At 43.6% G+C, this 27,129-nt stretch overlaps 1 protein-coding gene across 1 annotated transcript in view; it reads left to right on the top strand.

Moving 5' to 3' along the window:
• LOC126260059 (putative fatty acyl-CoA reductase CG5065) overlaps window positions 1-27,129 on the top strand; it is a 468,918-nt gene that overhangs the window by 125,939 nt on the left and 315,850 nt on the right. Inside the window, exon 2 of the mRNA XM_049957250.1 lies at window positions 6,051-6,268. Coding sequence (XP_049813207.1) covers window positions 6,062-6,268 — 207 coding nt within the window. The 5' untranslated portion in view covers window positions 6,051-6,061. The remainder of the gene's footprint in view (window positions 1-6,050; window positions 6,269-27,129) is intronic.

Here is a 27,129-nt window from a genome sequence, read left to right as displayed (position 1 = left end):
AACGTTGCGATTCACAAATGCAGAGTAACGAATAAAATGAGTGAGTGTGCCAATAAATAAGTAGCGTAGTGCTATTTGATTATTAGCATTACCTTTGTGTGCCATTTTCTTGGATTTTAAAGCTGGGACTGTTAAAGTGAAGTACATTTGGAAGAGCGGGAATGGTGTGGAAAATTGCAAACCGAAAATCATCAACTTCATTTCACAATTCATTCTGATGTTGAGACGTATATATATCTGCAGAATATCAGCACGAGAATATTGTTAAAATAATGTCGAACGTAGATGTGCGTGTGGTTGACGTATTTCGTACGCGTATTACCTGTTACTTTTTGCTTAGAGTAACATGTGTTCTCGATTTCGAGACACCTAGGCCTCGCCATCAAACATGATACGAATAGAGGTTGTCGCCCCACTGCACACTACTTCACGTTCGGGTATTAGCGGGCTGGGCTGGACTGGCGCGAGTGGCGAACAAACGGGGAGCGGTAAATTTAAAAACTATACTCTCAGAGAGTCATAACTACATATTGTCTAAATGATTGGCCAAATTTTCGATCGAGGTCGATGACGGGGGCTGATGTACATCTACATCTTCCTAGGTACTCCGCAAACCAGTGTACGGTGCGTAACGGAGAGTACGCTGTACACTACTAGACATTTTCTTTCCTGTTCCACTCGCAACTAGAGCGAGGGGAAAACGACTATCTATATGCTTCCATGTTGTTGTTGTGGTCTTCAGTCCTGAGACTGGTTTGATGCAGCTCTCCATGCTACTCTATCCTGTGCAAGCTGCTTCATCTCCCAGTACCTGCTGCAACCTACATCCTGCTGAATCTGTTTGGTGTATTCATCTCTTGGTCTCCCTCTACGATTTTTACCCTCCACGCTGCCCTCCAATACTAAATTGGTGATCCCTCGATGTGTCAGAACATGTCCTACCAACCGATCCCTTCTTCTAGTCAAGTTGTGCCACAAGCTCCTCTTCTCCCCAATTCTATTCAAAACCTCCTCATTAGTTATGTGATCAACCCATCTAATCTTCAGCATTCTTGTGTAGCACCACATTTCGAAAGCTTCTATTCTCTTCTTGTCCAAACTATTTATCGTCCATGTTTCACTTCCATACATGGCTACACTCCATACAAATACTTTCAGAAGCGACTTCCTGAAACTTAAATGTATACTCGATGTTAACAAATTTCTCTTCTTGAGAAACGTTTTCCTTGCCATTGCCAGTCTACATTTGATATCCTCTGTACTTCGACCATCATCAGTTATTTTGCTCCCCAAATAGCAAAACTCCTTTACTACTTTAAGTGTCTCATTTCCTAATCTAATTCCCTCAGCATCACTCGACTTAATTCGACTACATTCCATTATCCTCGTTTTGCTTTTGTTGATGTTCATCTTATACCCTCCTTTCAAGACACTGTCCATTCCGTTCAACTGCTCTTCCAAGTCCTTTGCTGTCTCTGACAGAATTACAATGTCATCGGCGAACTTCAAAGTTTTTATTTCTTCTCCATGGATTTTAATACCTACTCAGAATTTTTCTTTTGTTTCCTTTATTGCTTGCTCAATATACAGATTGAATAACATCGGGGATAGGCTACAACCCTGTCTCACTCCCTTCCCAACCACTGCTTCCCTTTCATGTCCCTCGACTCTTAAAACTGCCATCTGGTTTCTGTACAAATTGTAAATAGCATTTCGCTCCCTGTATTTTACCCCTGCCACCTTCAGAATTTGAAAGAGAGTATTCCAATCAACATTGTCAAAAACTTTCTCTAAGTCTACAAATGCTAGAAACGTAGGTTTGCCTTTCCTTAATCCATTTTCTAAGATAAGTCGTAGGGTCAGTATTGCCGCACGTGTTCCAACATTTCTACGGAATCCAAACTGATCGCCGGCCGAAGTGGCCGTGCGGTTAAAGGCGCTGCAGTCTGGAACCGCAAGACCGCTACGGTCGCAGGTTCGAATCCTGCCTCGGGCATGGATGTTTGTGATGTCCTTAGGTTAGTTAGGTTTAACTAGTTCTAAGTTCTGGGGGACTAATGACCTCAGCAGTTGAGTCCCATAGTGCTCAGAGCCATTTGAACCATTTGAACCAAACTGATCTTCCCCGAGTTCGGCTTCTATCAGTTTTTCCATTCGTCTGTAAATAATTCGCGTTAGTATTTTGCAGCTGTGACTTATTAAATTGATAGTTCGGTAATTTTCACATCTGTTAACACCTGCTTTCTTTGGGATTGGGATTATCCACATGAACCCAAATTTCTCGAATCTTATCTCTGTGGTCCACACTTGCATTCTATGTTTGCAGCAGTAGAATCCGTTAGGCAGTCAGCTTCAGACGCCGGTTCTCTAAATTTCCTCAGCAGTGTTTCTCGAAAAGAACGTCGCCTTTCCTCCAGGGATTACCGTTTGAGTTCCCGGAGCATCTGCGTAACACTTACGTTCTGTCCGAACACACTGGTAACAAACCTAGCGGCCCGAATCTTAGTTGCCTCTATCTCCTCCTTCAATCCTACCTGTCACGGATCCCAAACACTCGAGCAGTAGTCAAGAACAGATCGCACCAGCGTCATCCATGCTATCTTCTTTACAGGTGAACCAATCATTCGTAAAATTCTCCCAATAAACCGAAGTTGAACATTCGCCTTCCCTACCACTGTTGTCTCAAGCTCGTTCCATGTAATATCGTTTTGCAACGCTACGCCCAAGTTATTTAAACGACTGTCAAGCAAGACACTAGTAATACTGTATCCGAATATTACAGGTTGTTCTTCCTACTCACCCGCATTAACTTAGATTTTTCCACATTTAGAGCGAGCTGCCATTCATCAAACCAATTGGAAATTTCGTCTAACTCGTATTTTATCTTCCTAGTGTGTTTTTTTTGTCCGTAAAATGTCAGGTCCAGTTGGTGATGTTTTCCTGTTAGTTCTATTTGGGGTGTAGTTATCTCTGGACATATTGGCGCCACCACCCGTTGGGGCCACAGATGACCACAAAGGCTACGAGTTTCCACTTAAATCATGCAGCTATGCACTGCCTCCAGTATATAGATTTCTATGAAAGAAAGGAGACCATATCAAAGCGTGGCTCTTAATTCAGTTAGTTTTCCCACTCTACAACCACAGGTGTACACAATACGCTGACTGTGTGTCCTTTCACCACCATCAAGTTGGCGTATGATCAATCTGTACGTCGAAGAAACAATAATGGAAACAAAAGAAAGGTTGAAGTTGAATTAAAATTCAAGGTGAAATGATTTCAATGATACGATTCGCTGATGACATCCTGAGTGAAAGTGAAGAAGAATTACATGATCTGCTGAATGCAATGGACACACTAATGAGAACAGAATATGGACTGAGAGTAAATCGAAGAAAGACGAAAGTAATGAGAAGTAGCGGAAATGAGGACAGAGAGAAACTTGACATCAGGACTGATGGTCACGAAGCAGATGAAGTTAACTAATTTTGCTACCTAGGCAGCAAAATAACCAATGACGCACGGAGCAATGAAGACATCAAAAGCAGACTAACACTGGCAAAAGGGAAGTCTACTAGCATAAGACGTACGCTTCAATTTGAGGAAGAAATTTCTGAGAATATATGTTTTTTTGGAAATTTGTGGTAAGATCTTATGGGACCAAACTGCTGAGGTCATCGGTCCCTAAGCTTACACACTACTTATTCTAACTTAAACTAATGCTATGGACAACAGACACACACCCACGCCCGAGGGAAGATTCGAGTCTCCGACGGTGGGAGCCGCGCGGACCGTGGCAAGACGCCCTAGACAAATTTCTACTTGTTCAGATAGATAGTAAGCTGTTGTGGAATGCCCACGTTCAGGATCTTGTTCAAAGACTTGTTGTTGTTGTCGTACTCTTCAGTCCAGAGACTGGTTTGATGCAGCTCTCCATGCTACTGTATCCTGTGCAAGCTTTTTCATCTCCCAGTAACTACTGCAACCTAAATCCTTCTGAATCTGCTTAGTGTATTCATCTCATCCCTTACTTAATACTGCCATTTTTACTATTCGAACGCTATCAAAAGTGAGTGAAATTCGACACGAAAATTAGTCTACTTTGCTTATTTTCATTCACTTATGTCGTAAGGTACAATATTTTGGGGTAACTCTTCCCATTCTACAAGGATATTTTTGGCTCAGAAACTGGCGGTTCGGACAGTAAGTGCTGTGAGTTAACGAACCTCTTGTCGACCTCTGTTCACGAGTCTGGGTACTTTGACATTCGCCTCTCAATATGTATATTCCTTATTGTCGTTTCTTGTTACCAATATTAGTTTATTCCCAAGAATAAGCAGCTTTCACTCGGTTAATATTCGGCAGAAATCAAACCTGCATTTGGATCGGACTTCCGTAACTCTTGTGCAAAAAGGTGTGCAGTATACTGCTGCATCCATTTTCAATAAGCTGCCACTCGAATTCCAAAATTTTAGCCGTACTCCACGCGCTTTCAGATCGAAACTGAAGAGTTTCCTCATGGGTCGCTCCTTCCATTCTGTCGAGGAGTTCCTTGAAAAATTAAGCTGATTCTTATTGTATTGCTGTTACCGTTTACTTAAACTTATTGACTGACTTTATTCAGGTTCGTGAACATTTATTGTTATCTGTTATTACTTTTATGTTGTAATTTAATGTACTGACACGTTCCATGACCTTGGAGATTTGCTCCTCAATTTGGTCCTACGGAACTTGACGTGTAAATAAAAAATAAATAAACCGCTCGGCTATATGTGTTTGGAGCACAGCATTGTATGGTAGTGAAAGATGGGTTGTGGGAATACCGCAACAGAAGAGAATCGAAGCATTTGAGATGCTGCAGACGAATGTTGAAAATTAGGTGGACTGATAAGATAAGGAATGAGGAGGTGCTGCGCAGAATCGGAGATGAAAGGAATATGTGGAAAACACTGACAAGGAGAAGGGACAGGATGACAGGACATCTTTTAAGATGGAATTTTGTCATATGATGACATGATGGAGACCGTGGCTGTTGTTTGAAGACAAATGTTGATGGTGTTAGGACAGCAACCAGCCACAAATTTACTTTCAGTTCCTTTATTCAAAGCGTACCGTTACCGGTTTCAAATCGTTCTGATTCATCCTCAGACGGTTTACACGCTTTCTTTATGACATGTGGTATGTTTTTTACAGATTAATTGTCCTGAAATATAAATAATTAAATAATTATAAACACGCCACACACAGATGGCTGCGTTACAGATTTTCGTTGCATATGACTTACGTGAAACGTCGGTTTGGAGTGTTTGTTTTCATAACATTCGTCCAACAACAATAAGAATGCAGTGGGAATGTATTTACATCTGTTGGAGGAATGTTATGAAAACAAACACTCCAAACCGACGTTTCACGTAAGTCACATGCAACGAAAATCTGTAACGCAACCATCTGTGTGTAGCGTGTTTATAATTATGTATTATTTATATTTTACTACTATTAATCTTTAAAAAACACACCACATGTCATAAAGAAAGCGTGTAAACCGTCTGAGGATAAATCAGAACGATTTGAAACCGGTAACGGTGCCCTTTGAATAAAGGAACTGAAAGTAAATTTATGGCTGGTTGCTGTCCTAACACCATCAACATCTGTTAAGACATCAGGGAATGACTTCCATGGTACTAGAAGGAGCTGTAGAGGGTAAAAACTGCAGAGGAAGGCAGAGACTGGAATACATTCAGCAGATAATTGAGGACGTAGGTTGCAAGTGTTACTCTGAGATGAAGAGGTTGGCACAGGAGAGGAATTCGTGACGAGCCGCATCAAACCAGTCAGAAGACTGATCAACCGCCTCTCTCCCCCCCCCCCTCCCCCTCCCCACCGAAAAAGAAAAAAGACAGGTCGTTGATATATTTCTGTAGGAAAGTCTCTGGACAGATAACAGTTTTAGTGGTCAGTTCGTTCCTAATAGCGACGAGGTAATTAGGGCACACTGTGACTTATGTTTTAGTACTGCCTGACGTCTGACTGTGACCTTTTGACGGTTCCAGGAGAGGCGAAGATGGCGGAGAGCAGCCCCGCTAGCGAGATCTCGGCGTTCTATGACGGCCGCTCGGTGCTGGTGACGGGCGGCACCGGCTTCATGGGCAAGGTGCTGCTCGAGAAGCTGCTGTACGCCTGCGACCACCTGCGCTCCGTCTTCGTGCTGGTGCGGCCCAAGCGAGGACGGTCGCCCAGCGAGCGCCGGCACGACATCGTCCAGCTGCCGGTGAGCCTCTGTCTCTGAATAACACTCTCCGCGTGGCCACCCGGCAGTTCACCTGCTGAAAGGGAGGCAGCTGCGCCTGCCCTCATATCTACAGGGTGTCTCACAACTAGTGCGTTGTCCCTCCACCCGGCGAGTCACCTGCTGGTGGGGCGGGGGTGGGGGGCATCTACGCCTACTCTCACACCTGCAGGAGGGTGTCTCACAATTAGTGATGAACAATATACAATAACAACAGAAGCTAAACCGAGAGCAGGCTTTGCCTGCAGAGGCAACGAGTGTTAAAATTAAATTTCTGAAAATAGCCACCAATCGCACTTTGTATCTTTTATCGACCCACTTCGCTCTTCAAACGAACAAGAGCATCATCAGAATATACAGTGAAAGTTACTTTTAATAATTCTTTTTGTTGGATTTTGGATTTTGTACTGACTTGATTGGTTGGTCGTAACTTTGCTGTTGCTTAACTTTGGGTGACTTTGTGCATTTCCAACTGCGAGAGAAACCAAATATATACCTGCCTGCCCTGTTTTATAATATTCATAAGAAACATGCAAACTGATTAAATCCTGAAGTTGTAAGACGTCGTGGTCTCCTGACCTTCATTGCTTACATATTCCGCCCTCACAATCATATTCCGCACACCAAGACGCTTCATTCAAACCCAAACTCGATACGAAAAAGTCAATGTTGTATGAATTCATGTAAACGATATGAAAATAACAAGTAAGCGCACCAAGATTGAAATACTCGAGGCTGGCGTACACACATACATTCCAGACACGACGGTCACAGGAGCTTTTAGTTCGAGAGAGGCAGACCGCATGCTGGGAGGCCAGTCCCTTCACAGGACGAGTCAGCCTCGGCCGCCCGTGGAGCGGACAGCGTTTGCCTGAGTGAAAGGCAGAATGACCCCGTGTTGGGTTTAAAAGCAAATTCCACTACATTGTGTAGGAGTGCCCAGCCTATGCATTATTTACAACTATAGCACGCAGTTTCAGAGATTTTCACAGGGAGAGAGCAAACGCCAAACGCCAATGCTACAGATTTCCGGATTCGTCGCCTTAAACGAAACGTCATTCTCCCGTTTTAGAAGAGCAATGCTGATTGGCAGACGATATTCCTGACGCCTTGAGCTGAAGGAGTAATGGAAGAGACTGAAAGATATACCCCTTCACGTCTGGTGTGGAGAGGGGCCATTCTGTTGTCGCTCTTGGAGCGAGAACACGTAAAGAGAGCGTGCGCGCTCGTACGTGTACTCAAAGAGCGAGGAACAAGTCTTTCCTCAGTACTTCACTGGGAGAGCTTCCCTGTCGAGAGCGAATCAGAGTGCGACTCTATATTGACTCCTTGCGATTAAGCGGTGTTGGCCGCCACACTTGTTGTGCGGTGTGAACGGACAGAGTTATAGTTAAATGCCAGCGAGCGAATTTTTGAGTGGCATCGTGGTGGGCTGGTTATCTGACCGTGTACCACGCCAATAGTTAGACTAGGGGCGAATAGGAGTTCTTGACTTCATCAAGGCATAGGGAGAGTTTGATTGGAAAAGGTCAATCCAGATAGAACAAGAGTTATCTCATTTGTCAGCAGCGAGCGGCGCAGGCAGCAGTCATCGCAGCTTACGGTATTGTGCACTACAGCTAGTGTGAGCCCCATATTTCACTGCATTTCACACACAACAGCCTCGACCATATCTAGCAACATTCTAAAGGATAATTATTCAAGTTGAGTAGGTGCGCCTCTCAGCCATTCTGCCAAGTCAATAGCAATCTTAAACTTTGTATAGAAATTTCATTGGCGAATCCTATCCTTGAAAGGTAACTTCACATTCCAAAAAGAACCCGGAAATAACTTGTTCAGTTCATAACTAAAGGTGCCATTGTGATTTCTCAGAATTTTAGCAAAATAAATAATAATTTTCGTTAGTTTCATGTTTTTCTTACACTAACTAGCACTACTCCAGTACCCAAGTATCCCACTAGTTAGTAAGAAATTTAGTGAATTTTTGTATCATTTCCTTACAGCGGACGACTCCAGAAGATATTTATGGCTGAAAGTTTTTCAGGCATTTCTCTTTAGAACGTTAGGAGCGTCTGTCTGATTTCTGTAGTAGTGTGGGAGTGGAAATTGCATCTTGCGGGAGCCACAGGGTAAAGGGTACATCTCAGATTAATCCGTTGCGAAGGAATAGCACCCACACGCTCACAAACTTCAGTATTAATCTCTTTAATTAAACAAAGTGGTCCCCGTGCGTTAATGCTGCTCATCAAATGGTCCCTGTGCGTCGATAATGTTCGTAGCAAACTGATCCTGAAATGAAAATATCTTACCTCGTAATGTAATTGCTAGTGCTCGCTGCTCTCTGTGTGTCAACGGCACTAGCTGAGAGCTTGGTACAGTGTGCTCCAGACAACAAATAAACTATTTTATACACACCGTTGAGTGAGACACCCTTTAAATAAATGCGGCTTGGATCGAGGATGCGAGCAATGTTCTTACGAGAAAAATTCCTTTAACAAGGTGTTTTTAAATTCCAGAACGAAATTTTCACTCTGCACGGTGCGCGCGCCGATATGAAACTTCCTGGAAGTTAAAAACTGTGTGCTGGATCAAGAATCCAGCTCGGGACCTTCGCCTTTCGGGGGCAAGTGCTTTACCAAATGAGCTACCCAAGCACGACCCAGACCCCTCCACATAGCTTCAAAGCGAGTAGAACACTTGCCCGCGAAAGGTAAAGGTCCCGAGTTCGTCTCGGTCCAGCGCACAGTGTTAATCTGCCAGGATGTTTTTAAATTATCTGATATATATTACTTGTATGCAATTCATGTTACAACAGTCATGAACACTGACAAAGGGCAACATTGATACCAAACTCTCACTCTCTCAAATATTACACAAAAAATTAATAACTGTGAAAAATACCTTACAGTGAAAACTACTCAACCTTTAATGAAAAATCTAAACTTCCGTGATATGGACGTCTCATTCAATAATGATTCTAACTACTCGCGACTGCAATGCCAATAAATAAAATATTACCTTCATTCCTCTTCATACTGTTTTATTCTAAAACACTAATCAAGTCCTTCTCGTCTGTTTCACAGCATATAAAAACAAATAATTTTACTTCAGTACAGATGCACTTAAATTTACGTCTACGTGGCCACGAGCCATCTGCCAGGCGTCTTTCTCACTACTGCTCTACCGATAGAACTCCCGCGCTTCTCGCTGCCAAGCAGCGATAACAAAACAAGCACATCTCCCAGCGACATAACTACTCTGACCAAAGACTACGCGCGAATAATAAGCGATTCAAAATCGTCGCTTAGCGTTTGAGACATCCAAAGTGTTATGATGCTCGCCGTCAGTTGTTATGATGACAGGTGGCCAATGCTGAATAGAAACCTATATTACAGGTTTGGCAGTGAAGTCTGCATCTGCAACGACTGAAATAATTAGTAGTCGTGGGTAAAAAATAATATATATTGTACTTAATTGTGTTACAGGTTTCTTCATATGCTGCACACATATACTTACAAACAGATATCCAGATAGGCATTACTTATGCCATACTTGACTAAGCGCCTTGTTAGAGGTTGCTTCCTATCAGCTGAAGGCTATGGTACTTTATTAGTTGACATCCCGAGCAAGAGTGGACGAGAGCTCTCTAGGAACTTGATACAAGCCGCGGAGCGGCGCTAGTCGCGACTCGCGGGTCAAGCGATATCTATTACGGACTGCGGTCGATATTCCAAGTGCTAACAAGTGTGGTATCGAACGTTGATACCACACAAAATGTGTAAAAATTCCAGAAATGCAAATAACAAACTCCCAGTAGACCTGTTTCAACAGTTTTCAGTTGTCTGAAAGCATTACAGACTGCTTTTAAAGTTGACTGACAGCTCTAAAGATTAAGCCTCGGATTCATTAACTCTGATCTACGTTTTACCGATGGGTCAAATAGAAATTGAGGTGCATCAATTTTTCTTTACAGTACGGTTTGGAACTGATTCAGTGTATCTTTACTAATTTCGTTTATGCCATTCTGTTCGAAATACTGTAATGTTTTGTCAATTTAATCTTTTTCATATAATAACCCTGCCGTATTATCCGTAACAGATTTTATCACTAAAGCTCCTGCATCTAGCAATTTTTATTTAAAATTTATAATGTGCTGAGTTCCAGTTATTGGAAGCATTTGCATTTAGTGCATTATGTAGGGCTTTGCTTGTTTGTAACGCAACTGTATATTTGTTACACTGACGTGCTACACATAAATCTAGTGCTATTCACTTAAGAAAGTTTATAACTCGTTACAATTCGCTGCCGATGGTATCATAAATGACTCAGAAACACAAATTAATTTCTATGGTAAGCACGTAAATTTAACAAATATACAGCTGAACAAGAGTGAGGTAGCCTTATTAGAGAAAAGACTTCAGTATCACTGAAAGCACAATTTATCGAAGATATACATTAAAGATATAATTTCTGAGATAAAAGTGGCTTGTATTTGCGCCAAATTAAACAAAAATGAAGAAACAAAAGTTGCTTTACAAACGAACAAACCCCTACATAGTGCAGTAAATGCAAGTACTTCCAATACACCGGAACTTACCATAGTTAAAACTTTAAATTAAAACTTGCTGGACGCAGGAGATTTAGTGATACAATCTGATAATGGTATACGGCGCAGTTATTATAGGAAAAATATGACATTGACAAAATATTACAGTATTTCGAACAGAATGGCGTAAAGGAAATTAGTTAAGATCCACTCAATAAGTTCCAAACCGAACGAAAAATAACTGATGTCTCTCAGTTTCTATTTGACGCATTAAAAAAACGCAGATTAGAGTTAATGAATCCAAGGCTTAGTCTTTAGAACTGGGATGCAACTGTAAACTGTATATTCTGATGATGCTCTTGTTCATTTGAATAGTGGAACCGGTCAATAAAATAACTCAAAGTGTGACTTGTGACTGGTTTCAGAAACTTATAAGCAAAACCGATCCAGTAAACGTGGCTTTGCAGGCGATCCATTTGCAACGTGACTCTGAATGTACGGTTTCGAGCCGCCAGACTTCATTGTAATAATTATATAAATAAAAATGAATTTTTAATGTAACACGTTCCTAAATCGGACTGAAAACTATAAATTTCTCTTAACCGTATAGAGATTCCTCACACTATACAGATATCCCTGAAAATTTGTGACTGTGAATTTTTAATAGCTATGACAATACTTGTAAGATTTAAAACTAAAAACGTGGGGCACATCTAACAGATAATACACTCCTGCAAATGGAAAAAAGAACACATTGACACCGGTGTGTCAGACCCACCATACTTGCTCCGGACACTGCGAGAGGGCTGTACAGGCAATGATCACACGCACGGCACAGCGGACACACCAGGAACCGCGGTGTTCGCCGTCGAATGGCGCTAGCTGCGCAGCATTTGTGCACCGCCGCCGTCAGTGTCAGCCAGTTTGCCGTGGCATACGGAGCTCCATCGCAGTCTTTAACACTGGTAGCATGCCGCGACAGCGTGGACGTGAACCGTATGTGCAGTTGACGGACTTTGAGCGAGGGCGTATAGTGGGCATGCGGGAGGCCGGGTGGACGTACCGCCGAATTGCTCAACACGTGGGGCGTGAGGTCTCCACAGTACATCGATGTTGTCGCCAGTGGTCGGCGGAAGGTGCACGTGCCCGTCGACCTGGGACCGGACCGCAGCGACGCACGGATGCACGCCAAGACCGTAGGATCCTACGCAGTGCCGTAGGGGACCGCACCGCCACTTCCCAGCAAATTAGGGACACTGTTGCTCCTGGGGTATCGGCGAGGACCATTCGCAACCGTCTCCATGAAGCTGGGCTACGGTCCCGCACACCGTTAGGCCGTCTTCCGCTCACGCCCCAACATCGTGCAGCCCACCTCCAGTGGTGTCGCGACAGGCGTGAATGGAGGGACGAATGGAGACGTGTCGTCTTAAGCGATGAGAGTCGCTTCTGCCTTGGTGCCAATGATGGTCGTATGCGTGTTTGGCGCCGTGCAGGTGAGCGCCACAATCAGGACTGCATACGACCGAGGCACACAGGGCCAACACCCGGCATCATGGTGTGGGGAGCGATCTCCTACACTGGCCGTACACCACTGGTGATCGTCGAGGGGACACTGAATAGTGCACGGTACATCCAAACCGTCATCGAACCCATCGTTCTACCATTCCTAGACCGGCAAGGGAACTTGCTGTTCCAACAGGACAATGCACGTCCGCATGTATCCCGTGCCACCCAACGTGCTCTAGAAGGTGTAAGTCACCTACCCTGGCCAGCAAGATCTCCGGATCTGTCCCCCATTGAGCATGTTTGGGACTGGATGAAGCGTCGTCTCACGCGGTCTGCACGTCCAGCACGAACGCTGGTCCAACTGATGCGCCAGGTGGAAATGGCATGGCAAGCCGTTCCACAGGACTACATCCAGCATCTCTACGATCGTCTCCATGGGAGAATAGCAGCCTGCATTGCTGCGAAAGGTGGATATACACTGTACTAGTGCCGACATTGTGCATGCTCTGTTGCCTGTGGTTCTGTCAGTGTGATCATGTGATGCATCTGACCCCAGGAATGTGTCAATAAAGTTTCCCCTTCCTGGGACAATGAATTCACGGTGTTCTTATTTCAATTTCCAGGAGTGTAGTAAGGAGATGAACTATTCATGCATCAGTTGCTAAATAGTGTAATAGTAAGGAGGTGAACTATTCATACATCAAGTACTGTGTAGTGTAATCGTAAGGAGGTGAACTATTCATGCATCAGTTAGGTACTGCTTGAGACCTGCGTTTTCCGTTAAAAATCTTACAGGTATTTTCGTAGATATTAAAAATTCATCATCACAAATTATCAGAACCACCTGTGTAGGGCTAGGAAAAAATATTTTATATTCTTCAGTCCGATTTGAAAACGTGTTGTGTTAAAATTTATTTTTACTTATTAATCATTTTCTACTTTTTAGTTTTGTGTGTGCATAATTTTTCAGTTGATTTCAAACCTTCTAATGAGATTACAATTGAGTCACCGGATAAATTTTAGCTTTATTTTTGTTTCTCTTCACCTGAGGTAATCAATACGTTGCTTCCTGCTATGTACACCAAGCAAAAAAAAAAAAAAAAAAAAAAAGGAAAAAAAGTGAAGGTGATAATTGGAGAGAACTAACAAACTGCCACCGTGGTTGACCCCAACCATTTGCGACTCGAACTGGAAACGGGTGAAATGGTAGTCGTACACAAAGAACCCTTTTCTTAACCAGACAAGAAGGCGAGGTGATATAGATTATCATCCAGTTCTGAGGTACGATATAGCTTTCAAGTCTCTACCTCATGACGAAGTTAATTGAAAATGAACTGCAAACTTTGTACCCCACAAAACAGACACACAGACAAGAAACTAGGCCTTGTGCGAGTTAAGTCGCTCACTCTGAGCGTTCAACGCAAACTTAGTAAAGTATGTGGACAGTTCATCCATCCTGGAATTCGATAGTCTCCACTATTTTTGCCTGGAAAGTTATAGATCCTAGGAATTCAAGGGTACTGAGAATTTTTTTCAATTTTAATTTTAATTTTGAAATCGGATAACAAATGAAAAAAGCAATATGTTTTTCGTGTCTAATTACAAATTAACATTTTTTTGTCTTTGCTTGTACTGTGAAACTTTGCTTCTTGCTAAGTTTCGTGATTCTAGGTCAACGGGAAGTAACCCATACATGTTAAAGAGTTAGTTTGCGGGTAGTAAAATATGTGACAAATGGGCGGATATGTTGATGGCATTGACTTAGTTTAACTTTTTTACGCTAAGGATCCATAGATCTGAGTAAGTGACAGTGAATTTCAACCTGATAACGTCTACCAGTTCCTGAGAAACAGGCGTCGTGACAGAAAGAACAACAGCAAGACAGTCAGATAACAAACAACAAAATTTTTTTCGTATGGTGTAAGTAGAAATTAGTCCGCCCCTCGTGGTCTCGCGGTAGCGTTTTCGCTTCCCGAGCACGGGGTCCCGGGTTCGATTCCCGGCGGGGTCACGGATTTTTCCTGCCTCGAGATGACTGGGTGTTGTTGTGTCGTCTTCATCATCTTCATTCATGCCCATTACGGTCGGAGGAAGGCAACGGCAAACCACCTCCATTAGGACTTTGCCTAGTAAGGCGGTGCGGGTCTCCCGCATCGTTCCCCTACGCTCTGTAAAGAAGCATGGGACTTCATTTCCATTTCCAAGTAGAAATTAACAATGTCAGTTTTCCCCGTTACTTGTACTGTGAAGCCTTTCATCTTGCCACATGTCCTGATTCTAGGCTAACGGGAAGTACCTACAGGTTTGCGAGAATCAAAATATGTCACATAAAAGGCCATATCTTTTGATTGCGTGTTCTTAGAAGCTTACATGTGTTACACCGCCAAAGGTCGGTGGACCTTGGTATGTGCCAACTTGAAACGTCTACCCTTTCTTGGGAGAATACGTTTTTAACAGTTAGACAGAAACGGTCAGACGAACGGACAACACAGTGATACTCGAGGGTTCTGTTTGTACCGACTGAGGTAAGAATCCCTAAAGAAGTGATAAAATGAGTCACGTGTACACCAGATTTCGCTGAAACTGCTCCAGGCATCCCTGAGTTATGTTTTCATGCCACTCCCTGTCACCTGCACCCTCACCCACGGGGGAGCTAGAGGTGTTGAAACGTCCGCTTAGAGGAATTAATGAATGATTGTGCTGATGAACATCTTACGTTATTTGATTTTCAAACAGCTGAGCAGAACTGAACGTACTCAGACATTTCGCTCTTTACCTATTCTGATCAACACTAAACTGACACACAATATTTTTAGCGCAACGCAATCTGACTTTCAATATTCCCTACAAAAGAATGGCCCTGACTAACATTAACCTATACCTTTCACAAATCACTTACCTCACAAAAATCTTTGTTACTCGAACTACTGCAATACAGCGAGCGCCACTACTGCCAGCTAAATAAAAGATTCAAACTACTGAAGGCACTAACTACTGATAGGAATAGTCAGCAAATGAAAGATTTTGATAGAGGTCAAACAATATATTTACCTTAATAGTTTTCAAAAGTCATAATATATATTGTAAGTAGCGTGAATAAAAGGACGCTATGTGCAAGAAGCATGAAGCGCCCTTTGAATGTATCCTGATAGCTAAAAGAGCCACGCGCACTTTGAATAAGAAAATGCTATTTGACACTGAAATCAATATAAAAGATAGGGTCGCCACCAACTCTAGCCACACGACAAAGAAGAGGTAGCACTGAGTCGGAAAATTACTTAACTTATTAATAAGAAAAACTCACAAAAGAACGTTCATTGTAAAGTCATTGATAAAGAATGGGATGTAGTTATTAATATGATCCAGGCATTCTTCCCGTGAATCAAATATTGAGTAAAGTAAATAGGGCGTGAACACCATGCGTAAGTGCAGCCTGCAGCAAGATTCGTGAAAACACGATCTATTCCAGAGCATTTGTTTCAGATAAAAAAAGGATCACTACACCTGTGCACATGGAAACGCTATAGGTGGGCCAACAAGGAAAACTACAAGGTAAAATGGCGAAGGTAACGGCGACGTAACATCGGTACACAAGATAAGATTGAAGGCAAAATTATTTATTCCTTAAAACATTGATGTAGTGCATCTATAGACTGCTGTTGCATGCTAACTGTGTACAATTGCTTGTGAAATACTACACGTTTCATGACAGACTCGCGTGCCCACTCGGTCCGCGGAGACAATTTCTATGGACCGTGGCCAAATTTCAATCACATGAGACAAAGAAAATTCACAAATACACAAAAATTACCAAGATCCGGAAAAGATTAGAAGCATACACACGCAGTTGTAGGCACATAAACATTCACACTGAACCGAGGGCACTTCAACATATGCAACTCCTTTGTGCTGCGTTCCTCTCACGGATCAAAGTCAAGACTGCATTGGGAATCAAACTGAAAGTCTACAAAAGCCTTGCATTCCCTGCTGCAACCCAGCAAATAAATCTTTATAAGACGAAATTCGAGACCAAAAGCTAAAAGCTCCCCTCTCTATGTGACAACGCGCCACGCGGTCAGTCCAACTCACCCTTCTTCGACTGGAGCACAGCTGTGTACGCTTCCCGTACCGGCGGCAGACTGCCTCCCGCTTCTCCAGCCTCTTCCACGCTCCGCGTGGACCGGAAAACCCCAGGATGCCATTTCCGCCACCAACCTAACGCAGGTGGATTTCTCACAAGTAGCAGAAACCTCTTTGCCGACTTGACCACTACGAGAGTTGGCAATGAAAGATGGCTACAGGACCGTTTCATCACCCCAAACGTCCCGGAGAAGACTGTGCCGCGAATTTTCTCGCCATGCTAGGAGATTCGCCAACAGTCTTCGAAACAAACATACCCTAACGAGTAACAATTGCAACAGTAAACAGCAGCACAAAGGAGTTGATTAATCTCTTATATCCAAGTGAGCTTTATCTGACCTTAGTCAATAATTGTGACCTCATGCGGTCCGCAAAGCAAACAGAACAAATTAAATTAAGCGTGATATACTACGCTAACATCATGTCATCTGACCTACTACGATCACAACCATGAGATATTATTTTAAAATTGCTTTAACCAACTATCAAAAGTTAACATAGAGACAAAGGTGAAGAGGTACATAATATATATAAATATATAAACAAATACAATGATGCAAAATCATTATCACGAACCAAAGCAGTATCATCTGGTGCTGACATATATAAAAACATGCAAGTGAAAGTGCAAAATACAATATTCACAACAAATACAGTGATACAAAATCATTAATGAACCCAGTGGTATGACAGCTGGTAAATAATCACCTATGGAAAATAAGACATGAGTACAAAAACACATCCAGAAATCAACTCGTTGACACACTGTCATTTTTCAGTTTCGCCACATGGTTGCTTCACTGGGTATTCTCTTTAGGTGCTGGGGTGGGCGGCTACTAGGGGACCACAACACTGAACTGGGGAGTTCGCAGCGGCGTTGATTGTAACGTCCGTTGTAACCCAGGTTGTTCATCCTAGACAGCACCCCGCGACGTTGCCTCGTGCCCGTTTCCACCCTCTGCGTCCATACTGTGGGATGGTTCGGCGTTGCAGATTTGCAGATTTGCAGGACATCGCCACTTGTGGGCCCTGCCTCATCATCGAGAAGGCGGCTTGGCGGTCGTCGTCCGTATGTTGTGGAGGAATGTGTTTTACCGACACACGCCCCCGTCTCCTGTCGTGTCAATGGGGAGACACGCGCTCTTCTGCGTCGCATCGAGGTCGACTTAAACTCGTGCGGGTGTCGGGCTTGAGACACGCTTATCACCTCTTTGCACCGTCTCAGCTGATGCGTCAGTGGTGGGACCCGCGTCCCTCCGGGCAGTGGGCGTTACCTCACCGCAGCAGCCGTCTGGACTAGCGGCGCTCAGGGATCGGCGGCCTCGCCTGGTGTGCGTCATACTTTCCCTTTCGCTTGTCAGATGACTAGCGCATGGGGTGGAACGCCGGCCATCAGCTGGCGCTGCCGTGGTGACACGCCTGCGGGCTCCGGTGTGAGCCTGCGCCTGGGGGAAGACCAGCATCCCCTCCCCTCTGACGGGGAAACAGCTGTGACCGCTCGCCGCATCACTGCTTCGCCGTTGATACCAGGGTTCGGCAACGCCTGCCGGTGGACCAAGCCCTGTGCTTTCTGATGCGGAGGCTCCCTAGGCGGCCTTGCACCCACTTAAGAACTGCGCTCACAGGGATCGTTACAAAATATCATGTGTACAGATTACCACAAAATCTTCGGAGTTTCTCACTCCTGATCAATACATGGAATAGTGCCCAAAATTAACTTGACAAAAAGGGCCTTCTTAACATTACTAATAAAAAAAACAATGAAGAAAATTAAATAACCAATATTCAAACAAACAAAAAATCCTTTTTATAAAATATAGCTCCAGCATTACATCTGCTGTCAATCATTCAGGGTAGATCTTGTACAAGGTTTGGTCAGGATTTGGATAGGATTTGGCGTCGCTGCAAGCTACAGACACAAAACTCTACCTGCTCCTAACCACGCTCTCACACACAATCTACACAGCTCGTACTAGTCACCATCACCATATAGCCCGACTACAATTCCCACATATAAACAAAATATTCCTTTCAACACCAATACCCATATCGTTGTTCATTGACTGCTCCTCCAAGGTTTGCAGAACATGTTTGCTGATCTGTGAAAAATTTCCGAGACTTCTTTTCTATGGAAATTGCATAATAAAAGTTATGATTAATGAGACACAGAAGGTTCATTCAAGTCACATCTGGAATGGTAAACGTTTCAACATCTATTCATCAGACTAATGCAAAAGGTCAGTGGGCATAAAAATGAAAATAAAAATCATCCTATCCTATTAGCAAACACATAAACACTTCGTCCTACAAGTACATAAAAAAATACTGTCAAAAGAAATCCATTGTCCAGGGCCATGAGTACCCAACTTACTGCTATCATAAGATACTCATAATGATTACACACTTACTCACCACATGTCCCCAGGGGTCCTCACCTACCGTCATGTTATTTTAGCTTGGAGGTAGTCGCATTGATTCTCTATTGAATATCAAGCTGCTTGAGTTTATAAGCTGTTTCCATATACATCTTCTGGGGTTTCACACCCTGGTGTCCTCAACCGTACCTAGTAGTATGTGACGGCAAGTTACACTTTCCAAATATCTTATAAGATGGCAACTCAGAAAATCAAACACTATTAATCTCCCTTCATACACAAGTCCTTCACCTACAAGTCACCAAGTTGCTTCATTAACATCGCAGTACATTTGAAAAATCTCACTGAATCATGCTCACCTAAGGGGAATAAGAACACTAAAACTGTAATTTATCATCAAGAATTACCTTACGACCATTGACTCGCCACGCCAACACACTCGATACCTTTTTAGTCATCAAAGAACGAAAGCCATCTTACTGTAATAGGAAACGCTTCATATGAGCCTCATAATCATTCACATTCAGATGTTTTGAAACTGCACAACACTACTCCTTTCTGCTGACAAGAAGAAATAACTACACACATATTGGGGGACCCTTTACAATATACAGAAAATATACACTTTAATTTTGATCACACCAGTGTGAATCAAAACATTGGAAAATATGCACTGTAATTTTACTCACAAAAGAATGAGTGCGAAAAAGCATATGGGCAATACGTCATTCTGACCTCCGAGGGGCAAGATCTTCTGCTTCTTATTCAATGTAAGGTTTTACGTTGGAGATGTGGTGCAGGCCCTTCGACTTTCGAGAGCGGAGTGTTTCTACTTCAAGCGCATTCGGATGTGGAATCTGCTTGATTCTGTACGGCCCGTTGAATAAGAAGAAGAACTTCTTTGACAACCCAACCCGTTTATTAGAGAGCTTGTGCGAGCGTACAAGTACTTTCTGGCCCACGTGAAAAGTTATATTCCGCACCTTCTTTTTGTAGGTTCTTATCCGAGCCTCGGCGGCACTCTTTATATTTTTCAGGGCAAGCTCCACAATTGCAGATCTTCGTAACCTGGGTTCTACTGGCCAGGGAACCAACTCTTCTATTTTACTGGGAGGCTCCTAGTTTTTCAGGACCAGAACCGGTGGCAACGTCGTCGAGGAATTTGGCAACTCATTTAGTATGTTCTGGAAACTGGCTAGTTTCGTGTCCCACGTCTGGTGGTCACGGTGGCAGTATAACCTACACAATTTTCCAATCTCCTTCATCCACCTTTCACAAGGATTTGCTGAAGGGCAGAAAAGGGAGATAAAGATCGGTTTCACTCGCTTTCTCCGAAGCATATGCTCCCAGTGACGTGACCTGAATTGTGGCCCGTTGTCCGAAATCACACGCTTCACAGTGCCAACCTCCCGTAAGAAGTGATTTGCGAACGCGGCAGCTACTGCCTTCCCGGTGGCCCTACGCAGCGGGGTGAGGCAGACGAATTTTGACGTCAGCTCTACTGCCACAAAAATGTACGCAAATCCGTTCCTAGAACGCACTAGCGGACCGAATAGATCTACTGCTGCGAGATCCCTGAGTTTATTGGGAACGATCGGGTGTATTGGTGCGGCAAACGACACAGTGGGCGGCTTGGCTTGCTGACAGGGCTTGCATACCCTAATTACTTTACGTATACGCCGAAGCATATTATTAAAGTAACAGGTTTCGCGCAGCTTCTCCAAGCATTTCCTCGCACCAAAGTGACCGTAGCTCAAATGCACGTACCACACGAGCTTGTTCACCAGTTCCTCCGGAATCGCTAACAGCCACCTGGAGTCATCCAGAGCTCGCCTCTTAAATAGGATGCCATTCCGGATAATATAATACTGCCTGATGGCCGCGTGGGATTTATCATGCCATTTCTCTTTGATGTCACGCAAGACTTCGTCCTTGTCTTGTTTTGTTTGCGTAAGCCCTTGCTCTCGCTCGAGAGCTATTATCGCCTGGCTGAGGGTTTCTACCTGCGCGCTAAGGTGGACCGGGCACTTAGCCGCAGTGTCCTCGATTCGGGACACAAGAGCCGCGTGGTCACTCTGGCATTGTTCTGCTAACGCGCGGAGATCCCTGGCGGAATTTCGTCCTGCTCGGGACTCAAGAGCCGCTTGTTCACTCTGGCATTGTTCTGCTAGTATACGTATATTCCCAGCGAACGTTTCTTCTTGCTCCATCACCTGCTTGCTAATGACTTGGTGCCCCTCTTCTAAGGCGGAGATGCGTTGGTCAATGATCGCCAGTTTCTCCCCAACACCCTGTACTATTTCACTAGTCAATCTTTTATTCGCTTCCTCGATATGCCTCCTATTTTCTTCTGCTTGTTTTTTATTCACTTCCTCGATATATCTCCTATTACTGTCTAGTAATTGTCGTAGCATAGCCTGTAATGAATTTGCATCTATCGAATGATTCGAAACCACTACGGCGGGCTCAGGATGGACAACACTTGTACTTGCGTTTTCCGCGTTTCGTTCCTGGTCGGTCTCGACGTTTTGACATCGTCCTTGTTCAGGGTTATTGTCTGGCAGGTTTTTCCGATCGCGGCTCCCTGAACAGCTACGCGTCTCCATCATAAGGATAGTTACTCCGTGCTCCAAAATACAACAAGAATAATGCCAAAGTCTCCTAATGGCCTCACAGTCCCCACAAAGCACCCAAGATTTACTATATGACACCGATACACGCCACAGGACAAGAGTCAACCCACACTTGTAACACAATTGAATACTAAATCACAATCTCTATACAGTAATACATATACAAGATAAAACATTTAATAAAATGCACACCTATATCATAAATTCACGTAAATTATGTATCACAGAAAGACAATATACCAATTAGCACATCCAACCGAAAATAGCTAATCCTCACTGCGCATCATAAGATCTCTGGTTTACCGAAATCCGTGAGCAGGGTAAGCCATGTGTAAGTAGCGTGAATAAAAGGACGCTATGTGCAAGAAGCATGAAGCGCCCTTTGAATGTATCCTGATAGCTAAAAGAGCCACGCGCACTTTGAATAAGAAAATGCTATTTGACACTGAAATCAATATAAAAGATAGGGTCGCCACCAACTCTAGCCACACGACAAAGAAGAGGTAGCACTGAGTCGGAAAATTACTTAACTTATTAATAAGAAAAACTCACAAAAGAACGTTCATTGTAAAGTCATTGATAAAGAATGGGATGTAGTTATTAATATGATCCAGGCATTCTTCCCGTGAATCAAATATTGAGTAAAGTAAATAGGGCGTGAACACCATGCGTAAGTGCAGCCTGCAGCAAGATTCGTGAAAACACGATCTATTCCAGAGCATTTGTTTCAGATAAAAAAAGGATCACTACACCTGTGCACATGGAAACGCTATAGGTGGGCCAACAAGGAAAACTACAAGGTAAAATGGCGAAGGTAACGGCGACGTAACATCGGTACACAAGATAAGATTGAAGGCAAAATTATTTATTCCTTAAAACATTGATGTAGTGCATCTATAGACTGCTGTTGCATGCTAACTGTGTACAATTGCTTGTGAAATACTACACGTTTCATGACAGACTCGCGTGCCCACTCGGTCCGCGGAGACAATTTCTATGGACCGTGGCCAAATTTCAATCACATGAGACAAAGAAAATTCACAAATACACAAAAATTACCAAGATCCGGAAAAGATTAGAAGCATACACACGCAGTTGTAGGCACATAAACATTCACACTGAACCGAGGGCACTTCAACATATGCAACTCCTTTGTGCTGCGTTCCTCTCACGGATCAAAGTCAAGACTGCATTGGGAATCAAACTGAAAGTCTACAAAAGCCTTGCATTCCCTGCTGCAACCCAGCAAATAAATCTTTATAAGACGAAATTCGAGACCAAAAGCTAAAAGCTCCCCTCTCTATGTGACAACGCGCCACGCGGTCAGTCCAACTCACCCTTCTTCGACTGGAGCACAGCTGTGTACGCTTCCCGTACCGGCGGCAGACCGCCTCCCGCTTCTCCAGCCTCTTCCACGCTCCGCGTGGACCGGAAAACCCCAGGATGCCATTTCCGCCACCAACCTAACGCAGGTGGATTTCTCACAAGTAGCGGAAACCTCTTTGCCGACTTGACCACTACGAGAGTTGGCAATGAAAGGTGGCTACAGGACCCTTTCAATATATCAGCTCATGACATACAGTATTACAAATTTACTCTTTCTGGCGGACACACGTCCAGATCATCCGCCCTCAAAACTCCGCCATCTCTCTCCCCACATCCACCACTGCTGGTGGCTCACCTCCAACTGCGCAACGCATACTCGCTGTTAACATACAGCTGCCCAACACTACAATAGCAAATTCCAACAATGCAAACCAGCCACAGAGTGCACACAGCACAGCCAGTGATTTTCATATAGAGCGCTACGTGGCGTTACCAGCATAAAAACCTAAACAGCCTACTTACAGTGTCTTATTGCCAGAGTAATTTTTTTTTCCAGGTTTCAAGTCATAAGTGTGTTAAGTTCGATAGAAATTGCTCGAGGTGTTACAGAGGTGCGCCTAGAAATCGAATGAACCGTCGTAGACTCTTTCTGCAGCAGTTAATCTATGGTCACCGCGCCTGTAGAGGCTGTGACGCAACCATCGCGCATGAACTCCATCTGGACAAGCGGTGTTCTGCGTTATGCTCCTTTGTCACCCCGTTTTCATCCCCAACCCCTCGCCTATTGCATGTAATGGTTGCTACCCCAACGCTACTGCTTTGTCATCCAGTTGTGAGGCATATTTAAAATTTCAACTTTCTAGCTCATCGGGATGTTTAAAAGCAATTACAAAATTTGTACTGAACAGAGAGACACAGGGTCAAGATGATGATGATGTTTGGTTTGTGGCGCGCTCAACTGTGCAGTGATCAGCGCCCGTGCAAAGTCCCAGTCTTTACACAGTCCAGTCTAGCCTCTTGCACGAATGATGAGGACAACACAAACAAGAAGTCCCCGGGCGGAGTCAAGAAAGTGACGTAGTAAAAACGTGTCAACGTAGCATGATGAGGCACTAGCGTATTGTGTTGCTGATGTAAGACGGCATACAACGCGCCAGTGCGGACCATCGCGTATAGGCCGAGCCTGTACCTTGGCTTCCGAGGTCACCTGACCCCAGGCCTCGGAATATTTTCTGTGCGGGGTCGTCACAAAGCCGGCCGGTGCGGCCGAGCGGTTCTAGGCGCTTCAGTCTGGAACCGCGCGACTGCTACTGTCGCAGGTTCGAATCCTGCCTCGGGCATGGATGTGTCTGATGTTCTTAGCTTAGTTAGGCTTAAGTAGTTCTAACTTCTAGGGACTGATGACCTCAGATGGTAAGTCCCATAGTGCTCAGAGCCATTTGAACCATTTGGTCGTTAGAAAAGTGAAGTTCACAGAATTAGCATCGACACATTTGAAGAACGGGAGTAGCGAATTCTATCGTCTTGCCAAAAGTTACTAGATATTCCGGAGTATATGAAAGATTCTGTAAAAATCACTGTAGAGGGGAGAGCAGCATTGGTTACAAATGCAAGGAGGACGTGTGGGAACATCTCGTTTTGACGGTTTTGAGTATATAAAATACAGGGAGCGAAAGGCTATTTACAATTTGTACAGAAACCAAATGGCAGTTATAAGAGTTGACGGGCATGAAAGGGAAGCAGTCGTTGGGAAGGGAGTGAGACAAGGTTGTAGCCTATCCCCGATGTTATTCAATCTGTATATTGAGCAAGCAGTAAAGGAAACAAAAGAAAAATTAGGAGTAGGTATTAAAATCCATGGAGAAGAAATAAAAACTTTGAGGTTCGCCGATGACATTGTAATTCTGTCAGAGACAGCAAAGGACTTGGAAGAGCAGTTGAACGGAATGGACAGTGTCTTGAAAGGAGGGTATAAGATGAACATCAACAAAAGCAAATCGAAGATAACGGTATGTACTCGAATTAAGTCGGGTGATGCTGAGGGAATTAGATTAGCAAATGAGACACTCAAAGCAGTAAAGGAGTTTTGCTATTTCTGGAGCAAAATAACTGATGATGGTCGAAGTAGAGAGGATATAAAATGTAGACTGGCAATGGCAAGGAAAGCGTTTCTGAAAAAGAGAAATTTGTTAACATCGAGTATAGATTTAAGTGTCAGGAAGTCGTTTCTGAAAGTATTTGTATGGAGTGTAGCCATGTATGGAAGTGAAACATGGACGATAAATAGTTTGGACAAGAAAAGAATACCAGCTTTCGAAATGTGGTGCTACAGAAGAATGCTGAAGATTAGATGGGTAGATCACATAACTAATGAGGAGGTACTGAATAGCATTGGGGAGAAGAGGAGTTTGTGGCACAACTTGACCAGAAGAAGGGATCGGTTGGTAGGACATGTTTTGAGGCATCAACGGATCACCAATTTAGTACTGGAGGTAATTGTGGAGGGTAAAAATCGTCGAGGGAGACCAAGAGATGAATACACTAAGCAGATTCAGAAGGATGTAGGTTGCAGTAGGTACTGGGAGATGAAGAAGCTTGCAGAGGATAGAGTAGCATGGAGAGCTGCATCAAACCAGTCTCAGGACTGAAGACCACAACAACAAGTATACAGTAAATTGAAACACGTAACGTGCTGTATTGAATTTCTTGCTACAGTAGGGCGCGTGTAATTTGAGCATTAGAAGGGGCTTAAATGAAAGAAAAAAACACGTTTCAAGTAATTTGCACTAGAAAGGAGACCACCCGGCAGTCGAATTTTTGTATTTTTTTATTTTTATTTTTATGGCACGTGAAATTCAGAACTCAAATATCGATCACCCAGTGCCGTCCTATGTAACTCTCAGAACTTCTAGAAAAAAATCGACTTTGAAGTTTTCCGAATGCCGTTAATATACTGAAGCAAGGCAGAGTTGTCAGTGAGCAGTGTGGCTCTATCATAGAATGCGCGACTACCAATTGGGCAGCTCAGATGCATTCCCACCAGTGCTAATTTTTTATGCAACGGCGCAAGTTTAACAAATATTTCTGTGGAGTGTAAGATACAAAGAAGAAAAAATTAATTTCCGTTTTCTTAATTCAAGCAGTCAAATGTTCAAATGTGTGTGAAATCTTATGGGACTTAAGTGCTAAGGTCATCAGTCCCTAAGCTTACACACTGCTTAACCTAAATTATCCTAAGCGCAAACACACACACACCCATGCCCGAGGGAGGACTCGAACCTCCGCCGGGACCAGCCGCACAGTCCATGACAAGCAGTCTTTATTAACTCTCTTATCTAAAAGATTAGTAATCAATAATTTATATTTTTAATGAAAGCTGGACTTTTGCGTGGTATAAGTAATTAGAAATAAGACGACGTTCATTTTTCGTAAATATGATAATTAGATATGTGTTAACTAGCAGATGTTTGGTACATTTTATGCTTAAATGACACAGGTATTCAAAAGTAAAAAAAATAAAGACCGAAACGAGACTCGGACCAGCGATCCAGCAATTACCAGCCTCTAGCGCTGCTAATATTTTTTTTCTTAATCGGGTATTTTAGGCCTCAAAGAGAAGCTCATAGAAGCCTCAGGTTTGTTTAAAAATTTTCGTCAGCTGGGAATCGAAAGCTAGGCCGTCCAAGTGGGATTCTAGCTGTCTACCAGCGAGTGGGGCTGAGGGCTGAGGAGGAAGGAGGAACCGGCCGCAGTGGCCGAGCGGTTCTAGGCGCTTCAGTCTGGAACCGCGTGACCGCTACGGTCGCAGGTTCCAATCCTGCCTCGAGCATGGATGTGTATGATGTCCTTAGGTTAGTTAGGTTTAAGTACTTCTAACTTCTAGGGGAGTGATGACCTCAGATGGTAAGTTCCATAGTTGAAGGAAGACGGAACGTGAAAATGAAGGCTGCAGCGTGGCGTGCCTGCAGCAAAGAGGTCGCCTTGTCGGACGCCAACGAGTTTGCTCGCAGTACTACTTGCGTTAAATTACATTTCCGTTCTGCATTAGTTGTCCCACGGCCACTACGCATGCGCTCAAAAAAAAAAGTCATATCGTTAAATGCCAAATGGCAATTTCCTTACTTTTCGTATTGTTTAAAGGCCATGAAAAGGGCTCAATATTCCAAGAGTCTCATTGGAACGTCCATTGCAACACCAGCCATGAAGACGATATGATGCACTTATTTTTTGACGAACGACGGTGAATGCTGGGTGAAGGTGGTTATTAGGGATGAAACTGAATTACGGGTAAGTAGAGTAGTGACATAAACTACACTG

The sequence above is a fragment of the Schistocerca nitens genome, chromosome 5 (assembly GCF_023898315.1).
Source record: "Schistocerca nitens isolate TAMUIC-IGC-003100 chromosome 5, iqSchNite1.1, whole genome shotgun sequence".
NCBI lineage: Eukaryota > Metazoa > Arthropoda > Insecta > Orthoptera > Acrididae > Schistocerca > Schistocerca nitens.
The sequence above is the reverse complement of the archived record's forward strand: the minus strand, read 5'-3'. Positions and strand labels throughout refer to the sequence as shown.